The sequence below is a fragment of the Limanda limanda genome, chromosome 9 (genome assembly GCF_963576545.1).
Source record: "Limanda limanda chromosome 9, fLimLim1.1, whole genome shotgun sequence".
NCBI lineage: Eukaryota > Metazoa > Chordata > Actinopteri > Pleuronectiformes > Pleuronectidae > Limanda > Limanda limanda.
The window spans coordinates 7,010,250-7,031,827 of record NC_083644.1 but is presented as its reverse complement, the minus strand read 5'-3'; the positions used below and the strand labels follow the sequence as shown (position 1 = coordinate 7,031,827).

At 40.2% G+C, this 21,578-nt stretch overlaps 2 protein-coding genes across 2 annotated transcripts; one reads left to right on the top strand and one right to left on the bottom strand.

Moving 5' to 3' along the window:
* Window positions 1-11,327: 11,327 nt before the first annotated feature.
* On the top strand, window positions 11,328-12,971 carry cfap144 (cilia and flagella associated protein 144). The gene is made up of 4 exons (XM_061077477.1): window positions 11,328-11,448; window positions 12,130-12,189; window positions 12,284-12,387; window positions 12,876-12,971. The coding sequence occupies exons 1-4, from the start codon at window positions 11,328-11,330 to the stop codon at window positions 12,969-12,971; spliced, it is 381 nt and encodes a 126-aa protein (XP_060933460.1).
* A 786-nt stretch (window positions 12,972-13,757) lies between these two features.
* ebna1bp2 (EBNA1 binding protein 2) lies at window positions 13,758-16,990 on the bottom strand. The gene is made up of 9 exons (XM_061077891.1): window positions 16,754-16,990; window positions 15,832-15,915; window positions 15,550-15,722; window positions 15,245-15,368; window positions 14,929-15,018; window positions 14,733-14,808; window positions 14,453-14,543; window positions 14,154-14,340; window positions 13,758-14,057 (listed from the first exon to the last, which is right to left on the bottom strand). Exons 1-9 carry the CDS (start codon window positions 16,910-16,912, stop codon window positions 14,013-14,015), a joined length of 1,029 nt encoding a protein of 342 aa, XP_060933874.1. The 5' UTR covers window positions 16,913-16,990; the 3' UTR covers window positions 13,758-14,012.
* Between the last annotated feature and the right edge of the window lie 4,588 nt (window positions 16,991-21,578).

Below are 21,578 nucleotides of genomic sequence, written 5' to 3'. Positions count from 1 at the left end.
TCGTGGGTGTGATGTCCGGTTTAAACCTTCACAACCTATTTTAAGTTTCCTAATTGATGGCTTGACATATTTATTATCCCGGCGTGTCACGGCTGGTTTGGGAACTTTCACTAAGTGCGTGTTGGGTGTGATTAAGTGTCTCCTCTTCTCTCTCAGCGTCTCAAATCGCTGCCAGATGAAAATCTCTTATCACCAAGGAGTCTTGTTTTTTTCCAGGGCTTTGTACAAAGTCGATTGTTCTTCTGATTGATGACGGGATAAATCACGTGGATGGATTACGAACTGGATCTAAATGTGTCTAACGTCCAACAAGCCTTGACACCGACTGAACACAGGCGTAATTCAGTGGTAATGGAGAAAATAAAGTGTTATATCTGGAATTACTAGATCTCCACGCTGCGGTGATGGTATCTGTTGGGGTCGTGTTCCGCTGTCTTGAGCTCCTTTCACTCAGGGGCTGAATGAATGGGCTACCAGGCCGTGACAAAGCCAGATCTTTTCCCCAAACAAAGTGGCCACTTTGGGCTGGAATTTGACATGAGCTATAACCCGATCGCTCCGTCCCAACATTCTCCCCATTCAGGAGATCTGAGCCGTGGCCACTGGGGCTCGTGTTATTGGCCCCGTAGCTACAGAGGGTTAATGATGCAAACCAGTGAGGCAGTAAACATCCCACAGGAGGAGGGAGCTGATCTGAAGAACCCTGGTCATAGGAGCAAGGTGGCCCCGGCTCCCCACCTGTAGGACACCTACCTGGAACATGAAGACCTGATCCACAGTTTAAAACTAAAATCTCAAAGATTACAAAGAATTTGGACACAATTACTCAACTTTTATCTTTTTCCATCTCTATTTATTTTTTTCTTGATTCTGTTTCTATTCTTAGTTTACTTTCTTATTACGTTTTCCATTTTGCACTTCTATGTCTATTCTGAATTTCCACTAGGGAGGATCTTATCTCATTTCATCTTATCTGAACAACATGACAAACCAATACTACTGCCAACTAGTGGCTGGCAGCAGTATAGGTCGTTAATCCCACTTCCCCTATGTTAATGGTTGGAGCATGTAGCTTTAAACTAAAAAGTAAAAGCTCTCAAAGATGCTTTCTGGCATTTTTAGGTAGTTCTCACCTCCCTGGTGTATGTTCAATTGCTCATTTTAGCTAAGTTTCTTTTTAATTTGTTATTGGATGTCGTAAAAACAAGACAAGGTGTCTTGATTGACAGTTATGACCATGGTGATCGTATCTGTGATAATTTATCTTTATTTCTACATCCTGTGATGAAATGAAGATGAACACGTTGTCCTTCTTCATACACAGTCTATGTCGCCGACCAGATAAATATACAACAAGTGGTGAAATCGTAACACTGTGTTTCAGCGAAGTTGAGAAGATGCTTTTAATTCCCAACTTTATCTTGGTACTTAAAAACTAAAGTCTGCAGCTTGTCAGCCCATTTATAGTGTGGACTCAATATCTGGCAACACACTTAGGACTTTTAATGAGGATTTTACTGCCAAGTGTCAGGACCACCAGCAGCTTTTTATTATCAGGATCACAGATTTTGTCCTTATTGTCAGTCCACGTCCCTGGTTGTCCTCCTGTGATAATGCTGTGAATACCTAACGTCTCCTTTAGTGACACTACACTGAAGTAGGCTGGGCTGTCAGTATGGAGATGCTTAAAAAGGTAAATGCAGAGTCAGGGATTCATGGCTCATCTCACTTTGATTTGATTTCAGGCTACATTTACTGATGTTCCCCAAACTCTCCTCTCACAGGAAGTCATGGAAAGAGGAGGGGGAGGGAGGGAGGGGGACCATTCAAGTGGGGATGTGTTAAATTCTCTGTTTTCACAATCATAATGACGAGTGGCACATTAAAAAGAAATTTGCGCAGTGCTTAAAATGTCCTAATTGCTTTAATTGTTCAATATTTTATTTATTTCTCTAATCACCATAATCTAATCTTCTCATCACTGCTGTGTAGTAATACTAACATTAGCAGATCTGGACCAAAGGGCCGGTTCAAGGTAATCTTTTATCTCTTTTATCTCTTTTATCACTCGGATCAGTGTCGAACAAGAAACTCAAACGATAGAAAGAGATTTCTCCATTAATCGAGGGATAATGGAGAAATTATAACATAAGGACGGCTCCATGTCGGGAGCTGTCAGGCGTCAGTGCTCAGACAAACAGTCGGATCATTATAAGAGCCGGAAATAGTTTTTTCACTTTCCTAAAGCAACTATCTTCTACTGATATATGAACTCATTTGGATAGAATTCACCCAAACAAATTAAAGTGTGAGAATATGCCTGCGAGCTCATGTGAACTTACTGAAATTATAAGATATAAAACCACACGACTTATCGTTTTCTCCTCTGTTCCTAACATTTGGAAAAAAGTGATCATCTTACAACAAGCTGGTATCCATCCATCCATCCATCCATCCATCCATCCATCCATCCAGCCATCATCCTGAAATAATCGTGCAGGGTTTTAAGAAGCAGACGAACAGACTTGTAGCTGGCGACAGGTAAATGGTCCAAAATGCAGACCGACAAAGGAAATATATTGAAAGGCAGTTTCCATTCACCAGGGGCCTGCTGTCATGGAAGAGAAACAAATCAAAAAAGGGGCCGAGGCAGGAAGGCAGGTAATCACACAGGCAGCAGGATGTGGCAATGCGTAGAGGAGGAGGCAGAAGAATGATGACAGGCAGGAACAGGTACACGTAATAAATAGGGTTGAAATGCTGCAGCTGCTTGGAAGACAATTTGGCCTGTCGGTGCTGAGCAGTGACATTTCTCTTTATGCTGCCAGGTTGATAAGTGTATTAGGAACCACTACTACTACAGTTTAATGTTACTGCAACTGTAACCTATGATTCTTGGGTCAAGTAGGTCACGTAGACATGTTACAATATTAAATCTGTCTGCAGACAAACACTCAAAGTTAAGAGAATCAACTTTGCAGTAACTGATAAGTAAGTTACAGCTGCTGATCCAAAAGAAACGAAACAGTCGACATGACTCAACAACCACCTCGGTTGTCACAAACTGCTCCAGTCAGAAACTTTAAAATGACTTTTCGAACTTTTCAACTCTCGGAATGTCTTGAAATGGGTTTCACCTGTGCTCCTGCCTCCGATGTGTGTTTAGCCTCAATGCTGCCGTTCTCCTTGTCAGTTTGTGTGTTCCTCTCCTCGGTCTCAACCTCGTGCTTCTGGAGTTCTGCTCGTGTTTCTGTTCCCTGGCGTTTCTCTGAATGTTTTGGGGTTTTCTGTTCTCGTCTGTCTGCAAACCAACTGGAGCAAAAGGCTTTCATGTAATATATGCTTTTTACAAAAAATCTGATTTTATAGCACCTGCCAAGTTGGACATGGATTGGCTGAGTGGTTGACAGAGAGAAACACAGAGATCTCTGGATTTATTATCAGGATAAATCCATACTATATTGGGTTTATGGATCTGTGGTGGTTTTCTAATTGGTAAATAGTACTGAGTTACTTTTTGTTTTCTAATGTTGAATAAACAATTTCTAGGTTTAGTTAACAGGTGTATGTATATTAAAGGTTGTATCTGACTCTTGGGATTCAAACAGAAACCATCTTTGAGGATTTTATTTTATTTTGTCCATTCCACATCTACTAACATGGAGGAGGCAAGGTTTATGACCTATACTCAAGCCAGACACTGATTTGACTTCACTTTTGTGGAACTTTCATGTCATCCATATATATATACAGTATTTTTATGGTTTTAGCTAATTACCCTAACTTATATAACTGCTAATTCTGGAGGAAAAAACCAACAGTGTGTATAACTGGCTACGTGTCCTAAGTCAGTGCATGTTTGAGAATACGTTTGAGTATTTCCAGTATCAAACACCTGCCCACACACCTGTGATGAAAATAGATGAATTGTTACCAGATTGTAGATGCTTGAGTATACTGTGTGTATACGTGTGCAGCCCTGCTTGTGTTGTGAACTCTCAGAGGTGTTGTGTCTTCGCCAGGAGGCCAAACACAGAACGCGATGATAAGTGAGTCATCGGGTCGAAAGCACAATTTCCTCAGCAGATCAATGATGGTGGAGGGTGGGGGGGTGTCATCGTGCACAAACCCTCTCTCACATTCATAAACATTCATCCTATACATCCCAGCACGCACACATATACGCTCGTGCACACCCAGGGGGGGTGCCCTGTCGCAGCACCACTTACCCAGCCCACGTTGAGGTAATCACTTGCTCGCGCTAGCAGGCAACACAGAGAGAAACCCATCAACCTGACACACCCACTCCAGGCCACCGCCGCTAATGAAGACAAGCTACTGCACTCGCGAGGCAAATGTGAGGAGAAATGTGATTATGAACCCGCTAAACTGAGCAAAGGACAAGTGTTGTGGGACACACCTGAGTCTTCAACTCGCCCTGTTGCCTGGTTACGGCGGTAGCTTAAAATCGTACCTCAACTCTGAGCACGCCATGTTTTAGTGTTTTTTTTTCCTTTTTAAAGACAGTATATTAAATATTATAGTCCTCTGACGGTGTATTTGGCAGTGATCAAGCTAGACGATTAGGTTTAGGCTCGTTTATGATCAACATTTGATACGTAAACAGATGGAGCCTTTTGACAACGTCCTCGGAAAGTTTACAGATACGGACAATCTTTGGAAACTGTTGGAAATCTTGTGGGAGTTGTCGCTAATACTTGACCTTGAGTTGGATAGAGTGAGATGAACTTTTTGAACTTTCTGAACTTGTTGAAGAAAGACTGGCCTCTATATGATGTTACTTATTGGTCGTTGACGGACACTCTCGACTCTGCGCTGCCCTCTAGTGGATATTTAGCTCAAACGTGTCTGTTTTCATACATACCTGCAGCATTAATGAGCCTTAGCAACAACTAATAATTGACTGTGAACAGGCAAGAGGCTGTTTGTCGTAAACTGCCCTAAAAACCCAACAGAGACGCAATATTCAGAATTCAGAATTCTCCTTCACCCACATATTAATCCCACATGACTAAATCAATGTCAAAGTGGAATATCCTGTTTACATGACCCAAATTATATAATATTAGTGTTTGACTGTAAACGTACCGTCTGTGTTTCGAGGAACTGACAAAGCCATCTGCAGTGTGGTCTATCCTAATCTATTCTGCAGCGATCTCTGCGGCGCTCTGTCCGACCCGAGAAAGTCTCCTCGGCTGAGACAAAACAGGAGATTACAGACAAGAGCAGCGGTGACACCGAGCCACCATCTGATGGAGAGACGGCTTTCCCACGACCACGGCGTCTCCACTGAGACCCAGACACCTTCAACACTATCAAAACAACATGGAAAGCACAAACGTGTGTGTGTGTGTGTGTGTGTGTGTGTGTGTGTGTGTGTGTGTGTGTGTGTGTGTGTGTGTGTGTGTGTGTGTGTGTGTGTGTGTGTGTGTGTGTGTGTGTGTGTGTGTGTGTGTGTGTGTGTGTGTGTGTGTGTGTGTGTGTGTGTGTGTGTGTGTGTGTGCGTGTGTGTGTGTGTGAATGTGTGTGTGTGTGCATGTGCCAGAACATGTGGTCTGATATCACCTGTTGTCTCCTGTGCAAAGTGAACAGACAGAAAAGTCCAGTTAAGGTAAGGTTTAAGTAACTGTTAAGTTTAGAGTCAGGGTTAAAGTAGTAACTGGTTAAGGTTAACAAATAGTAAGTGGTTAAGGTTAAATTAAGTTTTTAGGAAGTCAATTTAAGTCAGTGATGACCTCTGAAGTCATGCACACACTGTGTAAGTGTGTGTGTGTGTGTGTGTGTGTGTGTGTGTGTGTGTGTGTGTGTGTGTGTAAGTGTGTGTGTGTGTGTGTGTGTGTGTAAGTGTGTTTAAAGGTGCCCTACTTCTCCAAACATGAGTTGTTTAAAAAAGAGGGGAATAAAAATCCATAATCAGATAAGTAAACACCCACAGTCCCACTAGTGGACACACAGACACACAGACACACACACACACACAGACACACACACACAGACACACAGAAAAGAAAGAATCAGATAAAAAGCTGAGATAAATGATTATCTCAGTACGTGAGTAGACAAAGGGCTGGGATGGGGGGGGTCCTATCTGCTGGGAGATGAGTGTTCTGGTCGACTGGCAGCCACAGACAGAGCAGACACGAGGGTCCGGAGCTAAACCACAGAACACGAGTTCTCACGGTCTTTGCTGGAGATTCCTGCTCGGTTCAGTTTGCTCCTTCACAAAGTCTTCAAGCCTTTTTAGTTGAGTTACTTAAGATTTGAATTTGCATCTTATATCGTGAATTTAATTATAACTTTGATAGTTTTTTATATGAGAGGAGACAAACTGGTCTAATACGTTAGTTTGTGTGTCTGAGTTTTTTCTAAGCTTGAAATAATGTTTGTACACTAATTTTTAATTTGTGGAATTAATTGTGCTGAAAAAACATACTTCCTGGCTGGATTATATAAAGTGACACTTAAAGGGACTCTTACATTTGTTGCATTTTTACACTTTTTTTGGATAAGGTTAAATTGGTATTAATAAGGTAATGACACTCTAAAATGCAAGACAGACCCACCAGGAGTAAAAACAAACAATTATTTCACTCTCATAATATTTAGTGAAAACTTCAACCAAGGACCTTATTGGCCGACAGACCTGTCTGTTTGCTGCATGGACATGCAGGTTTTCCGTCTGCTTCTTGTGGCGCATTCGGGCCCGTCATCATATGTGAATGTAAATGTATATAACTTACCGGTGCTTCTGAATCCGGATCCATTATGATGACGGGCCCGAATGCGCCACAAGAAGCAGACGGAAAACCTGCATGTCCATGCAGCAAACAGACAGGTCTGTCGGCCAATAAGGTCCTTCGGTCCGAAGAATTTTATTGGTTGAAGTTTTCACTAAATATTATGAGAGTGAAATAATTGTTTGTTTTTACTCCTGGTGGGTCTGTCTTGCATTTTAGAGTGTCATTACCTTATTAATACCAATTTAACCTTATCCAAAAAAAGTGTAAAAATGCAACAAAGGTAAGAGTCCCTTTAAGACAGTTGCACTTTGGTTCAGGTTATAAAGGAAAAGATCAAGTTTGAAATTTACCCTGAGAGTACTTTCAATAACTAAACATCGTAAATCTTGAATTATGCTGTAATAGTCACTAAGTACAAATATGACATGGAGAATATAAGAAATATGTCGTCAGAAGAGCATTTTTACAACATAGATTTAAAAAAGTCATTACATAATATAATAACATATCATATTATTCAATTACTTAAAGAAAGTATTTACATTGCAAACTACAAGAGCACTCAGATTTATCACACCCCTGCTGAGGCCCAACATGGTTTCTCCTCATGAAACCAGGTTCAAATTCATTAGATCTGGATTTGGATTTGGTTCAGGATGGAGGATGGATTTCTTTGAGTACTTGGTGCAGCTTGACTGAATTTAAAGGGACTGTTGGGCCTCGGTGGGGATATGAGCTCTAGTTCATTTTTTTTATTGGAAGGAAATAGTATATCATAGCATTTATTTTTAAAGTTCGTCTTGATGTGACATGGAAAATAAAAGCATTTAGCACAGGGCAACTGGAGAAGAGATAATCGACCCTTTAGACGTGTTGTGAATATATTGCAAACATACATTGTGCCTATCTTAATTTTGAAGGTTGCCATGCTCCCCCATCATTTCCTTATCACTGGTCGTACTGGTGCATTTTCAATGAGAGCTGCTCTTTGAAAAACTCCAGCCCGGACCGCATTTGTGCAAACAGAAAAAAATCTATTTACATTTTTATTAAGTGGCCGCTTGATTGAAGATGGCAACGCTTCCTTTGAATCGCAGTCACAGACCTCTGCAAACATTTCCTCCTCTTAGAACAACACTGGTTGGCTTTCATTAGCCATCATACATGTGTTAGTGTGGATTAGATGGAGTGTGACCGGGGGGGGGGACCTCTCATTTGTTTAACGTCGGTGTGGCGGTGGAGAAAACGGCTGAATAATACATGACAAGATGTTTTAATTAGCCTGCGACGAGGGGCAGTGTGTAATTAAAACCGAGTTCTGGTAAGAAAAGGTCAGAGGCTCGGAGGAAGGAGCTGATCTTGGGGGGGGGGGAAACATTTAACGTCTCAAGTCGCGCTGCGTTCACAATCTCCTGGATGTTTTAGAAAGTGGAGTCCACAGCCAGCACAAGGTTTCGCTATTGGTCCATTGTTCAAATGTGAGGAATGAATTTCACAAGAAATAACATCTCAGGGACAAGTCTGACCTATGAAAGATACAAAAACCTTTTCATGATGATGAATCTCAATAATAAAACACATAATACAATTTATCATTTTATATAAATATCAACCTCAAGGCCGCCAAAACCATGAAAGGTTATATATTTCCTGTTTATGAAGGAGTCTGATAAAGCATAACAAGCTAAATGGGATTTCATTTAATCACATCCTGAAATATTACCAGGGCAACACTTTCCTCACACTTTATTCAAGTGACCTTATTTGGGTTAATTATTTTGGTTGCTGTTAGAAAAGCTTTCAAAACATTATGACTCTCTTACATTTTCACCACGTCTCTTTTTAACTCCCACTCTGAAAAGGTCTGAGCTCTTGTCCGACGTCCTGAAAAAAAGCCCCTGTGATTGGTTCTGATTGGTTCCTAACCCGGAAAGGTTCCGCCCCATTACCAGAGGCTTCCCAATCAGCTGTAAAAAAAACAATTCTGCTTAACCAACATGAGTCTAACGAGCCACTTTCGTCCACAGGTTATTAGAGATGAAGAAAAACATCCAGAATTGCAAACCTCTTTTCAGAAACAGGCTTTTCTTTGCAGCAGGATTCTCTTCTCCACTGATTTCTGCCCTTGGTACCTAAGTGTGTCTTTTACAAGCACCAAAGTAAATGGGAAACTCAAATAAGGAAACTTTAATGATTCTCCTCAGCCTTGTTAAACATGAACAAAATTCTTTTAACCTAACACTCGGGGGGGGAGGTTGGCGAATGAGGCTCCTTGTTAATGAACAAATGGTTTAAGACGCCTCCTCATTAACTATGCATGTTAAAGTGGGAAACAGCTGAAATCATGTCAGGTTTTGTTAAATCACACGCTAGCTGCGGTACCGTCCCTGGTACACGGAGTTCAGAAAAACTCTCAAACTGAACTTTGACGACTCCCGGGCCCGAGGAGCTGAGAAGCCGATGTGACGGTAACTCGCTCCGACGCTGGGACGGCAGCTCGGGAACAAAGCTTCACACCAGCAGGCCTCCCGTTCTCCCATTATACATATTGCTCACTCGCCCTCGCTCACATACACAAACACCACTTGCGAACCCCACACTGAAATCACAGAAATCTCTCCCCCAGCACCTCCCCTGCCTGAGTTATTACCCATTTCCTTTATATCCTTCACGCAGGGCCAATAAAGCTTCGGATCAGCTTATGAGACGCGAACCGAGAGCTGAACATCTCAACCTTCATTATCAGGCCGTCTGTTACAGGGAGGAGAAGCAACGAACACTAAAAGTTGACACCACTGACAAATACGGGGAGAAAGGAAAATTGAATATCAGAATGAATTACTTCCGAGGGGAAACAGATGGGGAAGGATATAGAAGAGGAAGAAGAGGAGGAGGAAAGCAAATGAAGGGGAAGTGAAATGTGATATCCTCATGTGAGGGGACAAGTGGGGAGACGTCAGCAGGGAGCAGACCTGGTGTTTATAAGATGTGAAAGGAGGAGGCCGCTGTTATTCATGTGTGATCCGTGACCCCAGAGACCAGGGGAGGTCAAGTGTGCTGCTAGATAATGTGTATGAACACACACACACATACACACACTTGCACACACACACTGTCACACACACACACACCGTCACAAGTTCACTGGGTATTTATTACTTTCTGCAAAGTTTGTTTCTTCTCTCAGTGTGAAATGTTAACAACCGTTAAACTTCACACACGCGTGCATTCAGGCCTGTGCACACACAGATTCAATAGTGCCAGAGTGTGTGTGTGTGTATGTGTGTGTGTGTGTGTGTGTGTGTGTGTGTGTGTGTGTGTGTGTGTGTGTGTGTGTGTGTGTGTGTGTGTGTGTGTGTGTGTGTGTGTGTGTGTGTGGTGAGCTTACTAAGAATAATCTCTCAACTGTCGTCCGTCGCCCTGAGAGAACATATGGAAGCAAAAAGAAAACTCACACTGTTCTCGGCTTCATTTTCTTTTTCATGCTGTGTGAACCGAGTCAGTCGTTCGCTCTTTGCTCCTCTAACACATTTTGATGGGTTTGTTTGCTCCAGGCGCCAAAAAGCAGAATGATGCTTTGAAGGAAGGACGGCGAGGACTGGGATGAACAAACGGCTTCTGGGAATCACAGCAGAGATAAGACGCAAGATTTGTTAATGAAGGAAATCTAATTATAGCTCAAAGTGGAGACGATTGCAAATGCTGTGGATTTTCTTTTAGATGCAAACCAAATGATTTGCTGGTGTCTGGATGAAGAAAGACGGAATATTTTGTGAGCTGTTTGATTGTGATGATTTATGGTTTTCTGTGGGTAAAATAAAATATCTGGGTTTCACTATGAATCTGTGAGCATTCAAATATAAAAAGAATATAATACATAACCTGAAGGTTTCAGTTTCTTTCCTGCATAAATATATAAATATATTTGGAAAGAGAATTCATCAATATTTCAGGTTTTGAATAGAAAGATAAATGTCAGGCTTGTGGAGTTTACTATTCCTGCAGCTGTTAGGAATAAATTATACAAATATATTAAAAATATCTCTGAGTTGGACTGAAAAATATTACAAATAAAAAATAGATATTGCAAATCGTGTTTAAAAATGAACTGCAACTGTTGGAAACTATTCAAACGTGCCAAAGCAATGCTGATGTTTCATTCACCACAAAAAAACAAGTATTAATTAATTAAATAAATAAAAGACATGTAATTAAATAATATGAATATCAATTAAATGCAGCTTTTAATTTGTTAAGGAGCAGAAATCTCCATTTAATTGCTAAAGAGAAAGTAATTCACCATTTAAAATAATTATAACTAAATGGAAATGGAGAAAAAACTGCAGCACTTATTTTAGACTAAACAGAGAGTTTATAATAATTATTACGAGGTGTAACTAGATAAATATACACGTTTATGCTCTTGTTCTCACCCACCATGACCAAATCTTAGCATGTAGCGCCACCATGCGGTCAATCTGCGCCACTGCAGCTGCAGGAAAGGGTTGACCGTTGCCTTGGTAACGTGCAGAGAACAAACATCAGAGAGAGTCTTGATGTGTAAACATGTCGGGAAACGAGAAGCTGACTCCGGTTCAACTCAACGCGATTTATTTAGAGAGAATCGGAAAAGAGCATCGACACCAGAGGCTTCACACTGAGTTCAGCATCAACCCTCACAAGAGACGTAAGAAACCTGCTCATCTGATTCTTCTTCATGTTGGTTTGACTCTTCACACGAAGAAGAATGATTCATTTCTTCTCAAGGGTGCAGACATGGATCCTTCACTTTCTTTAAAAGCCTTGTTTTCTCGCGTTTGAAATATTGCGTTATTACGCTTGCGTTTGACTGCTAAACTACATCTAAGTTACATTGAGTCAAATACACACAATGATATTTATAAACATGGCCACATTTAAAGGACTACGTTTACTCTCCTTTCAAGAAATATATGTATACGTGTAGCCAAATTAAAAAGATTGTATTTATAAGGTATATTTTTGAATTAAGACAGATTTAAGGACTATATTTGTACATAAAATTAAATTTGAAGGACTAAATTGAAGAGACATTTAGTCAAATTTGAAAGAGTAAATATTACTTTAACCTAGTTACATTTCTGGGGCTGCATTTACAAGTAGTCAAATTTAAAAGAATTTTAAGCTAAATGTAGTAAAGTTTAAACACAAAATTTACCACATGATACATAAGTTAAGAAAATTATTGATACAGTCGAAAGCTCCTAACTAACAGGGTTAAGTTGAAGGATGATTTGAAAAGAAGTTTGAATATCAGCTGATTCCTCTGGTGCCTTGTTGTATAATGTGTGTTTGTTATGTGTGTGTTTGTGTCTCACTGTTGTCACAGTTCATGTTCTGACAGAGAAACCCATGTCCAGGAAACCAACGGAGCTGATTGAGGAGAATTGTGAGTTCACAGAGATTCTCTTAAGAAACCATCTGATCCCAAACAGGTCGAGATCCTTTGAGTTAACGAACGTTTGACGTCTTCTCTTTTCCAGCTGCCTTCATCGAGGCCTTCCACAAGGCTCGTCTGGAACCCACCAAGAAGTATTCAACGCCCCTGACTGAGAGTCAGGAGGTAGGATGGGTGTCAGATCCACTGGTGAGGAAAAGAGTTAACAACTGAACTTCATAGAAGACCAGAGGGTTTGAACTCAAGTCCATCATTTTCTCTCTGGTTAGCAGTAAAGTTTTGCGTGTAGTGGAAACCATCACACCCTGAAAACAAACTTTATGGAGTAAATTCTAAAACAGGGATGTTCCTCAGTTAGGTATGGCTTGATGATGTAATATTCAAAGTGTAAATTGAAAACCTTTTTAGTTTCCATGTGCCATGGGTTTTTATTTTCACCCCAGAAATAATGTTGCTGTTAAAATCTAAACTTTACTCCACAGTATCATGGGTTTTGTGTAAAGTTGTATACGATCTTTTTAGTTTTTAGAAAGTTTTGTTGTATACATTTTTTACCCAATGTTCAAACCCAAAAGAACAGCAGAGCCATTACATAGTATAGTCACATGTATTATTAATTTAAATCCAGCTCTTTCTCCAGATCAAATGCTCAATTTGACCATTTTTCTCCTCCACAGATTCCACTCAACTGCCAAGACGAGAGGTTTAACTTCCACCGGGCGAGCACCGACGTCACCAGACACACAGAAAGTGCCCTGAGGAAATGTAATTAAACCATCAGGCTGCAAATAGCCATGAAGTGAACATACGTGTTCATATGTATTAGTGTGTAACACAAACATGGTGTCAGCAGCAGATTTCCATCTCTGCAAACTAACACCAGCACAGGTCGAAACACAAAGCTAACGCAGCCACCACATGCTAATCATATTAATGAATGGGAAAGGGCATCGCTGACGGCTGCTCAATATCAGGAAATGTCAAGTCACAGGAGGGAGAATCGATGAGTCAGGTTGTTGGAAATAAACAAAATCCTCCAAACTCTGAACAGCAAACAGAAAATGTAGTTGTTGTAAGGCCAGACAAGTTCTGAAGCTGTTCTGGAGTTTCTCTTTCAGATTTCAAGAATGAAATTTGTGGTGAACACGTCTGACTCAAGACAGAGGAAAAGGTCGAGAGCGTTTAGACAAATGACGACTGGGAGGAGCCTGCAGGAGGCGGGACAAACTCCTGAGGAAACCACGTTTTTGTTCACAATGCCGACTGTTCTAAACCTCGAAAGCTCCCGAATGTTGATTTCTCTTTATCCCTGGTGGAAATCTCTTGTGTATTTGTGATCCTGAGATATTTGTATTACGATATTTTACAGTTTTTCAGTATTAAACAACATCAACAACACTCCCTCTCGCTTGCTGTGGTTTTTCCGGAAACTGTACTTGGGGACTGGAAGGTAAAGTTCCAGAGCAACTCAGATATTTTCATTCTGACATTTAGCCTCTCTGGAAACGTATTGTCTGAAAGCAGCTTGACGAGCACATAGAGACAACAAGGGCCACAAATGATAAAAACGTGTTTATGACAATTTCAAAGATCTTCACAAGCATCATGGAAACTGTACATTGGAAAATAACTGTTTGGGGAAACGCGACTCAGTTCATCTTCTCAGTCGCCTCCTCTGACGTCTCAAAAAGGGGTTTATAGGGTCCTCCATATTAATCCAGACTCATTTTTACAGAACACATATTGTACAACAAATGCAGGAGGTTTTCCTTTCAACAGAAATCCTGCCTGGGAGCAAGTCTTAGTCCAGATTGTTAACGAGTCTTCGCCTTCTTGCGTGCGGCCTTACCCGGACGCTTCTGTCAAAACAAAGTGAAACAACAGTTAGTTTTACTTCCGGGGACAAACTTCTCTACATGGAGTAAATCTGGGAGGACTGTTTAACCATGACTCACATTCTTATTTCCCATCGCTTTGCCTTTCTTTCCCATCGCTTTCTTCCCCCCCGCGCCCTTTGCGTTGGCCACCTTGGCTCGGAAGCTGGACACGTCGTTGTAGCTCTCTTTGGTGTTCCACTTCTTTCCACTCTTCTTGCCCCCGAAGCCAAACTTCTGGTCCTTGAACTTCCTCTTGGAGTTGGGGCTGTGAACGAAATTATTTTTTTTAGCCGTTTGTGAAACATCAGGAATTAAAGAATATTAAGCTCGATATATTTACGATTGTAATGTGCAGGGCTTGGAGTTGGAAACCTTACCCCTTCTTGTTCGGTGTTTTCTTTGCGCCCTGAGCGGCTTCTCTGCCGGGCTTCTGGTCTCCTTCCAGGAAATCCAGCTTGTCGGTCATTCCTGGGAGAGAACACCATCAGAAATATTAAACCTCAAACTGTAAAGCATTCTCACAACTATAGATTTTAGTGAAAACAGTAAGTCGAGATCGTTTCAATAACCATTAAGACTTTTTACAGTAACTGTTTGAACTTTCTGTGAACACTGAAACTCATAAATAATTTTTAAAAAAGGAATTCAATCACCCACCTTTCTGGTATCTCTTCACGGCAGACATCATGGCCTTCTTCTCTTTCTGCCTCTTCTGGATCACTTCAACTTGGACCTGGCACATTCAAGATTTATGTTGTGTAAATACAAATATAAGAAACTATTTTCTAGATACTAATGACTGGACTCAAGACTTATGAGAGAGAAAGTGTGACTTTAGGAAACAGGGACAAACCTTCTTGCCGTACTTCCTTTGCTCTCGCAGTTTCTTGGCCTTCTCCGACTTCTCGATTATCAACTGCTTCGAAATGAGCTTTTTCCTGATCTGGACACAGAAAGAGAAAACAGACGTGTGTGAGAAATATTTGGATTCAAGGTAGAAGTATTACAGTACATTTCAGATATAGCTCATTAGTAGACTGCTCCCAGTTGAAGATACACAAATCAGGAAACATAAAGATCTACTGAGAGATAATTTGAACGCTTCTCTTATGAGTTATAAAACGAATAGTGAGTTTTTATCTTGTGTTATAGAAGAAGCTGCTGCTCACCTTCTGCATGTGCACATCCGACTTGGCCATCTCTGCAAAGTAATCCTCCGGCCTCTTGGTGTAGATCTTGTGCTGTTTTAACATGGGCAACGCCTCCATGACTGTAGCTTGAGCTTGACGGTAGCTGGAAATTAAAAACACACACACACAAAATGAGAACTCTGCTTAAGACTGAAAGCTGGAAACTGATCCTGTGATGTTAGATGCTACAAATATCCTCAGAAGGAACGTTAATAAATAACACAACTTTTGATATTGGTGTATCCAGTGAGTAACAACTCCACATCCGGGTTCCGATCACTTACAAGAACATCTCCCTCTGGAAGTCGTCGTCTGGGTTGATCTCTCCGTTTGCCGCGGTGGAAACTTTCCCTTCCATCTTAGAGATGATGTCATCCGCCGGCGGGTTGGTCAGATCCAGCCTCTCCACCCAGGGGAGGTCCTTACGGAAGTTGGCGAGACATTGCTTCAAACCCTCCTGCATCACAACACAGGTACAGGTACGTTGATTAATACCAGTGATGACAAAACTGTTCTGTTGATTATTTATATGATATGAGGATTATAACACGTCAGGTCTCACTCACCGCATTGTTGGTCATCTTCTTGGGTTTGTCCACCAGAACGTTCATCCCTGGTTTCAACAACCCTTTAGCGAAGGCTTCTTGGAGCTAAAGGAATTAAAAATCACATTGGTTAACATATTTCTCAATTTATTAAGACAACACACATGGATCCGGGTCTGAGCTTCAGCTAGTTGGTCTCATTTCAACCAATACAGAGCCTATATCTCTAATTTCTCCTTTCCTGTTACATTGAAGACTGATTTTATGATTCTGTTAAAAGCTTTTAAAGCTCAGCACAGTAATCATAATTCATAATCTAACCTACCAACACTGGTTAGTACTTCCTGAAGTAAAGTCCCAGGTGTTGTGGAGTTCATTTCCTGAGGAGATTAAACCTTCCAGCACTTTACCTGTTTATAAAAACAATTCTTACACATATACTTTAATAGGAAAGGAATTTTTTTTTGATATTTTCTTTAATGTAACCTGTAACCGTTTAGTTTTGTCTTGTTGTTTTATTCCCATGTACTTTGTCACCTTATTTATTCAAGGCAATGTGTTTTTCTTTTTTCCACAACAAGGCATCATGGTAAATTATAAAAGCAACATAGGACAATAGAAAAAAAGCAGAATTTTAAAAAGAAGTAGATAAAAATAAATGAAAAGTGTGAAAGTAACAGTGAAGTGTAAGAATTGAGTCACAATCTGATATCATAGAAAGTCAGTGACCAACAGGAGAATCTACAGCTTTGATTTAAACGAATTTACACTATTTATCAACATGTATTTGTGCCAGTGTTTAGTACTTAGTCTCTCTAGTTATTTTACAGCAACACTAACACAACATCATCACAAACATGTTGATTGTGTCTCTTCTCTTTCATGTGTTTATCAGTCACACAGTGCAACACGTGTAGAAAACAACACATGTCTCTGAACTGACCTGCTGGTCTGTTAACTCGATGTTTTCCTCCTCGTCACCCTCTTCCTCCTCCTCTTCCTCGTCTCCTTCTTCTTCACTTTCCTCTTCTTCTTCTTCATCCTCTTCCTCGGAAAGACTGAACTCCTCGGCGGACTCCATGCTGATGCGATCGATGATCATCACAGCAGAATATAAAATGGAGAATAAAGAGATGTGTGAGAAGAGTCTGCTTGTCTCCTGCTCACATGTCCGGAGAGGTACGCGTGGGGAGGAAGTGACGCAGAGCAGCGTCCCTCAGATAGGGGCCCGCCGGGGGAAACACTCCGAGAGATCAAACGTTCCTACATGTAAAAATAATATATACGAGGAAATGTTTAGGCGTAAATGATCAAACACATATATTCAAAATTGTTATTTAATAGAGTGGAAAAGTGTGAGAACATATTGTATAATATTATTACATTTATATTGTTGTCGTCTCTTCACTCGTGGAAATAAATATGTCGTATTTTTGTACATTTTAAGAAATACAATGATATTTTTTATTTAATGTACAAAACTGATTATTTCCCCACAGTGCGTGTTAAATATAACAATAAAAATAATTTTACCTCCACTTTAGTATGTAATGTCAAGTGAATCCTCTAGGGGGAGCTGTCGTGCACCCAAGTATAGATAGATAGATAGATAGATAGATAGATAGATAGATAGATAGATAGATAGATAGATAGATAGATAGATAGATAGATAGATAGATAGATAGATAGATAGATAGATAGATAGATAGATAGATAGATAGATAGATAGATAGATAGATAGATAGATAGATAGATAGATAGATAGATAGATAGATAGATAGACAGACAGATAGATAGATAGATAGATAGATAGATAGATAGATAGATAGATAGATAGATAGATAGATAGATAGATAGATAGATAGATAGATAGATAGATAGATAGATAGATAGATAGATAGATAGATAGATAGATAGAAAAATAGATAGATAGATAGATAGATAGATAGATAGATAGATAGATAGATAGATAGATAGATAGATAGATAGATAGATAGATAGATAGATAGATAGATAGATAGATAGATAGATAGATAGATAGATAGATAGATAGATAGATAGATAGATAGATAGATAGATAGATAGATAGATAGATAGATAGATAGATAGATAGATGGATAGATGGATAGATGGATAGATGGATAGATAGATAGATAGATAGATAGATAGATAGATAGATAGATAGATAGATAGATAGATAGATAGATAGATAGATAGATAGATAGATAGATAGATAGATAGATAGATAATTAGTGACAACAATAATAATCATAATAATTACACAACCACAACAATACTAGTACTACGACTACTAATAATAATATAATACGATTAAGATTATCATAGGAGAAGATAATTTGTTGAGCAATGTTCTTAACCAAGTTACAAAGAGCTTCACACATTTATAAACATAAACACACAATAAACAACAACGAGGGCCAAAGCAGCAGTAACAGATGAAGGTAGTGAGTAGTAGGTCTAATCAGCTGGTGAGTTATTCCACAGTTTTGAGACCTGTGCTGCAAAAGCATGATCGTCTTTAGTCAGCAATCAGCTCAGGAATCAACCAGAGCTCAAGCTCACAGGGAGCTGGTAAAAACTTGGTGTACAGAGGGGGCTTGGTTGTGTAAATCTTTAAAAGTCACCAATAACTCCTTGAAATCAATACGAAAACCAACAGGGAGCCAATGCAGCGAGGCCAGGACTGGTGTTTTTTGAAGAGTCCTAACAGCAGCATTTTGGACCAACTGAGGGAGATGCAGGGATGATTCTAATTTGTCAAACAATCATTTCTGTCTCAGAGAATCCAATTAAAAAATCATTACAAGTCTCAGATGAATCATGAGTGTCACTTGCCACCTCGTCAAGAAAGACACTATCGACAAAGCTTTTCCAAGGCCACACCCCTCAAGTCGATTTCTGTCACTGTGACGTGACACGAGAGAGAGAGAAGTGTCTGCAGCGTTGGCCCAGTATCACTGCTGTGGTCCAGAGGGACGATCCAGACAGGAGCGACTCTCACTGTGCTACTTAAACTAGGGATACGTCTGCATATGTGTTCCCTTGTGTGTTTGGGTTTGTGGTATAACTCATGATGTGGTGACAAAAACCTGTTTACAAAGACACATTACGGGGACAAAAAGCCATAACATAAATCCTAACATCTTTAAAGTTAGGACATGTTTTAAGGTAAGGGTAAGATTAGGCTAAGGCTAAGTTTATGGTCCACGGTTTAAGTTTTCCAGCATAATCATTGGTTTTGTCAGGACCATCACACCTCATGTGGACCAAAGCCTGGTCTAAATAAGGCTGAATATAATTTCTGAGGTCCTGGTTCGAAGGTCAGGGGTCAGATGTGAGTTGTGGTTAGGTTGAGGTGGAGGTTAGGCATAAATTGGTCATAGTTAAGGTTAGGGTAAAGGTTTTTGTGTGAGTGTGTGTCTGAAACCTCTCTCTTTTCCTTGCAGAACCTGGGGATGTAATTTAGTTATAAGAGAATTGGTCAACGAAAACTATTTTTCCTACATTTTCACAACATTTTGCTTTAAACCAAAGTCTGAAAATTTATTATTTCCTCAAGAATACTCCGATATCAAACCACCTTCCCTGAGAAAGTGTGTCCAAAATGTACGATCCTGAAGAACGAGCTGCAGCAGTGTCACTGGAGCAGGAGAAAGGCTGCGAAACGCCATCAATCACTTTCATGTTGTCTAAAGACAGTTTGTGTATTCACCGTTTGTGGTCACGTAGCAGTCGTGAGTGTGGGGCCTTGCATCCAGAGCGACGGAATGGACACGTGCTGAATGCTAACGCTTTGGCCAGTGACCATGAAAGTAACATGATCTCACTCAAAATGTCCCTCGAGAGGGATTCATCCTAAGTGGCTGAATTAAGAGTCGTGGACCGTGACTTTGCACGTCCGTCTGTGGGACACATTACATCACGTTAGGTTCCTGTGATTGTCTGGGCTCACATATACATTTGTATAATATATTTCTTGTGACAGTAAAGACTTATATATGAGTGTGTGAATATTAAAGCTGTGTCTCTTCCTCCATGAGTCTTTTTCCTGTTTGAAGTGCTGAGAGGTAGAAGACATACAGAGATTTAATAAGAGAGAACCACTGTTTGAAGTTATCTGTTCCCTGGAGGATGAAAGAATCTGAAGACTTTAATTTCAACCATATCGTCAGGAATCAACATTTTTACAGTAGGAAGTCAGCAGCCAGGAAACATTGTTTTGTTGTTTTTTCTTTTAATTGTCCTGTTTTCTTATTTTTGCACCAACACACACAAAATGCATGTATATGTGGTAATAATCCAAAATATCCAAAGCATACCCAATTGCTCATCTTAATACATTTTGAGGTACTTCAAGTAATTCTATTTCATGATACTTTACATTTTTACAGCAATAATTGCGGCCTCTGTGTATTTAAGAGGTTGCATGTAATACAGTATATTTACTTTGTTTCAGGTACTTTTCACTTTTACTCCATTTCATCAAATATCATCACTTTCTACTCCATTTGTTCGACAGCAGCAAGGATCTAAATCATTGCTATTATTAGGCATAATAAATCAATAACTTTACGTAATGTGTAGAGATATTTTCTAAACTCTACATCATATTGTAATATAATGCCAGAAACATTTAGATTGGTTTTACTGAATGCAAATTTAATTTACTTATAGAGCTGAAAGGAAGTAACTCCACCACTGAGACCAGACAGACACAGAGCAGACAGAGGACTGAGGACAGTGCTGATGACTGCTACTGTTCATCCGTCTCCCTCAGCGACTTATCCTCCACGTCCTCAAAGCAGAAACTCTCTGATCCCCCTGAGAGTGACACTTTCTATTCTAATGGAAAAAACGATATTTACAAATTGTACTTCACCCCCCTTCATTCCTCCAGTCTCTGTGCATGGTCAGATCCCGTCTATGGGATGTCTTCAAAAGGGGGAAAGAAACAACCATAATTTCCATTTCTGTCATTGTACTTCACTTGAGCCGGAAAAGAAATGCGAGTGCATTGAATTCACATCTCACTGTCACTTTTCATCTCGGAGCGACAGGCGGCTTGATTGAAAATAAGTTGGATTCTCTCTGTCAGGTTCCTCTCTCTCTCTCTCTCTCTCTCTCTCTCTCTCTCTCTCTCTCTCTCGAGTTATTTCTGGTCGCTGCTCAGTCCCCAACGTGTGAGTCTAAGTAGCGTGAATGGTGCTTTTGGCTCCTGCTCAGTCACCCTGGGGAGAATCTGGGATGTGCACGTAAACAAGGATGAATTGCTGATGATATTTGGATTGATTTTGGGACTGATCCGTCCTGAGTGTGTTGAGTAGCTCTGCCTCCATCAGGACGTCCACCATGTGACTGCAGCAGAGTAGGCCTGTACCGGGTGTTCTGGGGCTATACGTGAGTTTCAGATTGGACAATTATTACCTCTACTTTTTCCAAGTTTTACAAGCCAACAAGGAATAAAAAATGCACAGTCTACTTGTTCTGAAACTACAGGAAAAACATGGATTAATTTCTCATTGCACGCTAAGACTCTGGGGCTTTGTAAGGTAATTTAAACCAGGACTTTAGCTGCCGGGGATATTGGAAAATGAATCGAGAGGCGAGACTGTGCAGTGTAGACGTGTTAAGTCAAATCAGTATGAATGAAGGATATTGGGAACAACAGTGAAGATGAGCAAAAGAGATGAGACGAGAAAGTTAAAGTTCATAAAGTCTCTTCTTATAGTTACTCATCCATTTGCTGT

What these genes read in the sequence shown, in the direction of transcription:
- cfap144 (XM_061077477.1), top strand. Translation starts at nt 11,328, where the DNA reads ATGTCGGGAAACGAGAAGCTGACTCCGGTTCAACTCAACGCGATTTAT. An exon ending in CATCAACCCTCACAAGAGAC is followed by an intron (nt 11,449 to 12,129) that starts GTAAGAAACCTG and finishes CTGTTGTCACAG; the next exon opens with TTCATGTTCTGACAGAGAAA. An exon ending in GATGGGTGTCAGATCCACTG is followed by an intron (nt 12,388 to 12,875) that starts GTGAGGAAAAGA and finishes TCTCCTCCACAG; the next exon opens with ATTCCACTCAACTGCCAAGA.
- ebna1bp2 (XM_061077891.1), bottom strand. Translation starts at nt 16,912, where the DNA reads ATGATCATCGATCGCATCAGCATGGAGTCCGCCGAGGAGTTCAGTCTT. An exon ending in TTCCAGAGGGAGATGTTCTT is followed by an intron (nt 15,369 to 15,549) that starts GTAAGTGATCGG and finishes TTTAATTTCCAG; the next exon opens with CTACCGTCAAGCTCAAGCTA. An exon ending in AAAGGAAGTACGGCAAGAAG is followed by an intron (nt 14,809 to 14,928) that starts GTTTGTCCCTGT and finishes TGAATGTGCCAG; the next exon opens with GTCCAAGTTGAAGTGATCCA.